Below are 5,938 nucleotides of genomic sequence, written 5' to 3' on the forward strand. Positions count from 1 at the left end.
ACATGATGGAATATTACTCATCCATAAAAAAAGAATGAAATCTTGCCATTTGCAGCATCATGGATGGACCTACAGGTATTATGTTAAGTGAAATAAGTCAGACAGAGAAAGACAAATATTGTATGTTATCACTTGTATGTAGAATCTAAAAGTAAAACAAATGAACAAACATAACAAAACAGAAACAGAGATATAGACACAGAGAACAACAGGTGGTTGCCAGATGGGGAAGTGGGAGGGAGGAGGAAATAAATAGGTGAAGGAAATTAAGATGTACAAACTTCCAGATGCAAAACAAATGAGTCAGAGTATGAAATGCACAGTGTGGGGAAGATAGTTAGTACCTATATAATATCTTTTTACAGTGATAAATTTTCACCAGACTTATCCTGGTGATCATTTGGAGATGTATAGAAATATAAAATCACTATGTCATGTAGCAGGAACTAACATAGTGTCATGGGTCATTTATACTTCAAAAACAAACATCACACTCATAGAAAAAGAGATCAGGTTTATGGTTATCAGATCTCGGGGGATGGTGGGAACCGGGGGAACTGGATGAAGGCAGTCAAAAGTTACAAACTTCAGGTTATAAGATAAAGAAGTACTAGGGATGTGATGTACAATATGATAAATATAACTAACACTGTTGTATACTCTATATTAAAGATTCTAAGAGCTCATCACAAGGAAATAATTTTTCTATTAATTTTGTATCTATATGAGATGTTGGATGTTTACTAAACTTATTGTGATAAAAATTCACATTTTTATATGTCAAATCATTATTCTCTACACCTTAAACTTATACAGTGCTGTATGTAAATGATATCTCAATAAAACTGGAAGAAAAAATTAAAATTAAAAATATATAATGGCACAAAAGTAAATTTTGAGGGAATTATTTCAGAGTATTTCCCAGCATGATAAAGTTTATGTTCCAGTGAATACAGAAAGCTCAGCAAATCACAGGCAGGATAAGCGGAACTAAAACACCACTTGGGCTAAAACATTATAGTCACACTTCTGAAAACCAAAGCTAAAATATTCTCAATAAACAGAGAAAATAATTATACCCATTAGCACCAGGGAGCACTTCTTTCAAATGGAAAAAATAATTTTTTTTTTAGTGTTTCTTGCAGTGCATCTACTGGCAATGAATATTTAATTTTGTTTGGTTTTATTTTTTTGCTCATACTAGGTCCTTGAGATTTTGCCCTATCTATTATTCCTCACTTGGATTTATTTTGCAGTAAACATAGGCAAATTCAGGCTCTCAGAAATTTCCTTGGTTAACCATTTATTCACCCTTTCTCTGCTCCCACTTATACATAAAACTACTAATTTCATGTATGTTTAATAATAAGTGATGTAAAAGCATCATTCAGTCTACCCAGCTGCACTGCTTTAGAGTAGGAGAGTTATTTGTAAGCCTTGCTCATATGATTACTGCTTTCAATATTCACTGTTAAGTCTTGCCTCCGGGTGAACCACAAGAGATTTAGAACAACTATCCACTCTTCCTCCCTCCAAAAATACAAAATGACAACCCTGAACTGAAAATCAAAAACTCTTCATCATTAAAAAAGAAATTGGTAAGTTGCATTTCATTAAATTTAAAAACTGCTGCTCTTTGAAAGACACTGGTAAAAATTGGAAAATTCAAGCCACAGACTGGAGAAAAATCTTTGCATGCATAGGAAAAAATGACTTGATTTCAAAAATATACAAAGGACTCTTAAAACAAAATAGGTAAGAAAACAAACTACTCAATTTAAAAATGGGCCAAAACCCTAACACCTATTCAAAGAATATGTATAACTGAATCACTTTGCTATACACCTGAAACTAATGCAACATTGTAAATCAACTATACTCAAATATAAAATGAAATTAAAAATAAACAAGTAGGGCTTCCCTGGTGGCGCAGTGGTTGAGAGTCTGCCTGCCAATGCAGGGGACACGGGTTCGAGCCCTGGTCTGGGAAGATCCCACATGCCGCGGAGCAACTAGGCCCGTGAGCCACAACTACTGAGCCTGCGCGTCTGGAGCCTGTGCTCCGCAACAAGAGAGGCCGCGATAGTGAGAGGCCCGCGCACCGCGATGAAGAGTGGCCCCCACTTGCCACAACTAGAGAAAGCCCTCACACAGAAACGAAGACCCAACACAGCCAAAAATAAATAAATAAATAAATTATTTAAAAAAAAAATAAACAAGTAAGATAGATTGCAAATAAGCATATGAAAAGACACTCCATATCCCTGTCATCAGGGAAATAAACTAAGACAACAATGAATTATCAGTGTACACCTAGTAGAATGACTAAACTCCAGAACATTGACAGCACCAAACACTGATTATGATGTGAATCAATAAGAATTTCATATATTGCTGAGGGGACTTCATTTTCATTCATGTAAAATGATATAGTTACTATGAGAGTCAGTTTCACAGTTCCTTAAAAAAAACTAAACATACTCTTACTATACAATCTACCAATTGCACTACTTGATATTTACCCAAAGGATTTGAACACTTATGTCTACACAAAAACCTGCACAGGGATGTTTAAAGCAAATTTATTCATAATTGCCTAAAGTTGGAAGCAATCAAGATGTCCGTCAGTTGGTAAATGGATAAATAAACTGTGGTGCATTCAGACAATGGAATCATATTCTGCACTAAAAAGAAGTGAACTATCAAGCAAAGGAAAAAAAGAACAGAGGAAACTTAAAGGCATATGACTGAGTGAAGGGAGCCAACATGAAAAAATTACATACTTTATGATTCCAACTATACGACATTTTGAAAAGCCATAACTACGGAGGCAATTAAGAGATCAGTGGTTGCCAGGGATTAGCAATGAGGGAGGAAGGAAGAGGTGAATTTTTAGGGCAGTGAAAATACTGTGTATAATAATATAATGGTGGATGGAATAATTACACACTTCTGCAAACACATAGAATATACAACACCATGAGTGAATTCTAAGTACACTATGGACTTTGGGTGATGATGATGTGTTAATATAGGTTTAAGAATGATAACCAACGTGCCACTCTGAGGAGAGATGTTGATAATGGGGGAGATTATGCATGTGTGGAGGCAGGGTGTATATGGGGTATTTCTGCACCTTCCACTCAATTTTGCTGTGATTCTAAAATTGCACTAAAACATAAATCTTATCACATAAAAGTGGGCAAAAGATGTAAAGAGACAGCTCACCAAAGAAGATGTACAGATGACCAGGAAGCAACTGCAAACAAACTCAACATCACACGTCATCAGGGAATTTCTTGTTAAAACAAAAATGAGATACCAGGGCAGATCTATGAGAATTGTGAAAATGCAAAATATCTCTGTATATCTTTAAGAAATTCCAGTGCTTGCTATGTTTCTCAGGAGTCCCAACAAGGAGTCCAAACTGCCATTCCCATCAGTGCTCTGAGTCAGGCAAGACAACTAACAAAACCTCAGTCCACTCCCTGAAAAGCTACAAAGTAGTATGCATGGTCCATTTTTCTTTTCCCCCTTGAGTGCTGGGAGTGGGGATTTTCTCCTGATCCTGACACACTGTGCCAGAGAGGGGAAGTAGATATGGTGGGTAAAATACCATAAATTTTCCTGAACACTTACTCTATCTCTTCTTGGCTTTGTGCTTCTCTGGAGTGCTGCAACCTATTATCTGACTTCTGGTGTTTTCACAAAGGAAATTTGCTCTATATTCTTGTCTCCATGGAGGAACGAGGGCTTAGGGATTCCTCTTCTTCCATCTTGCGGATGTTACTCTTGAGTAACGCTCATCATTAAATCATGCATCTTCCTGGGGAATTTTCTTGAGTTTTTTGCACCAGCAATCTTATCTCTTAAAGGGAAAAAGTCCACTGAACCAAGTTGTACCCACCTTCACGTTGTCCTCCTCTTTTTCTGCAATACTCTGTAGAAGGCAGCCTTCACTTGAGCATTCCTTAGACTGTAGACGAGGGGGTTCAGCAATGGGTTGAAGACAGTGTAAAACAGGAAAAGGATTTTCAGCTGCTCCTCTCGTTGACTATTGTCAGGGACCATGTAAACGATCATGGCGATGCCAAAGTAGAACCCAACCACACAGAGGTGGGAGGAGCAGGTGGAAAAGGCTTTCTTGTGGCCTTCTTTTGACTGGATCTTCAGGATGGCCCAGAGGATGCTCACATAGGAAACCAGCATCAGGGAAAGGGGTCCAACTAAGATAAACACACCATCAGCAAAGAGGAACATTTCATTGATCCCAGTATCACCGCAGGCTAATTTGAGGACAGAGCGAATATCACCGAGGAAGTGGTTCACCTCCTGGGGCCCACAAAAGGGTAATCTTAACAGGAGAATTACTTGTACTAGGGCCAGTGAAAATCCACATGCCCAGGAAGTGATGGCCAGGACCACACATGATCTCCCGTTCATGATGACAGTGTACTGAAGGGGACGGCAGATCGCCACATACCTGTCATAGGACATCACCAACAAAATCAGGCACTCTATAGAACCAAAAGTCAAATTGAAGAGCATCTGCATAGTGCATGAGATAAAGGAGATAGTTTTTTTTATGTTTCACTAGGTTTTCCAGCAAATTGGGTAAATTGCTGGAAGGAAAGGATATGTCAATAATGGCCAGATGAGAAAGGAAGTAGTACATGGGGGAGTGCAGTCTGGGGTCTAGGCAAATGAGTCCCAAGATCATGCCATTTGCCAGCAGGTTGATGGTATATAACAGGGAGAAGATACCAAAGAGGAGAAATTCCATCTCTTCACTGAGGGGGAATCCCACCAGGATGAATTCTGTAACCCATGATTGGTTGCCTTCCATTCCTAATGACAGTCTGTAAATGACTGAAGTGTGATGGAAAGGTCAGATCTGGATAGCAATGAAAACCAGAGTTACTTATCTGAAGTGAATTCAGAGGAAGCTTGTGTGCTTGTCCCTACTTCACTTAGTTTTTTTTCTCCAAAGTTTCTTTACCTTTTGTTTTCTTACTTTTTATTGTGAAGTAATTCAAATTTTAGATAACTATCAGGAAATATAAACAATACTAGTATATAGATTTTACCATACTGTTTTTGTTTCATGTTTTCCTTATCATTTATTTTCTCTGTATGCATGTAGTATCAATTTTCTATAGACCACATAATACTAAAGTGAAACCTTATGCACATACTGATACTTTATTCCTAAACTCTTGATTTTTTTCAACAACATGATTATTTACTAATCTATTCTCAGTATAATTACCAAAATCAGCAGATGTAACATTAACATGATTCACTAAATACAGCATATTCTGCTCATGTAGTCTAAGATTCAAATCCAGTATCACATATACTACTCACCTCCTCTAATCTTAAATAGTTAGCCTTTATTTCCTTGACACTGATATTTTTAAAGAGTATGAGCTCTTGTTTTGTATAATGTCTCTTAACTGATATTTGCCATTGATCATCCATGTTTTAGTTCAGATTAAAATTTTTGTCAGGAAAAAATAAATGTGTCCTTCTTAATGTCTTCCATTAATACATAGATAATGTTAATTCGCCCCAGTATTGGTGATGTTCATGTGGATCATTGGTTAAGGTGGTGTTTCCAAGTTATTTTCCTTATAAAGTTATTAATCCATAATTTTTAAGTGTATACTTTCTTCCTTCTGGCTTAACAAATTATCTTATACTCATCTTGCAGATTTCTCACTTCGGCTTGGAATCAGTTATTTCACTAAAAATGTCTCCTTTTATTGAAAATACAAATTTTCAAAGCACTATTTGTTATTATTGGGTGTTAAATAATTTTTTATCATGATTGTTGGCAAATTTCTGATATCCACGTTTACTAGGGAAACATATAATTTGGGACAGTTTATAAATTGTTAAGGGATAATGGATTCTTACCTTTACTTATTTAATCCTA

General features: G+C 36.7%; 1 protein-coding gene across 1 annotated transcript; it reads right to left on the minus strand.

Annotated features, from left to right (window-relative positions):
• Positions 1–3,909: 3,909 nt before the first annotated feature.
• Positions 3,910–4,846, minus strand: LOC132371372 (olfactory receptor 2A2-like). Its single transcript, XM_059932611.1, is given in 2 exon segments — positions 3,910–4,584; positions 4,586–4,846. Coding segments are annotated over 2 exon segments (936 nt in total).
• Between the last annotated feature and the right edge of the window lie 1,092 nt (positions 4,847–5,938).

Source organism: Balaenoptera ricei, chromosome 9, assembly GCF_028023285.1.
Source record: "Balaenoptera ricei isolate mBalRic1 chromosome 9, mBalRic1.hap2, whole genome shotgun sequence".
Taxonomy (NCBI): domain Eukaryota; kingdom Metazoa; phylum Chordata; class Mammalia; order Artiodactyla; family Balaenopteridae; genus Balaenoptera; species Balaenoptera ricei.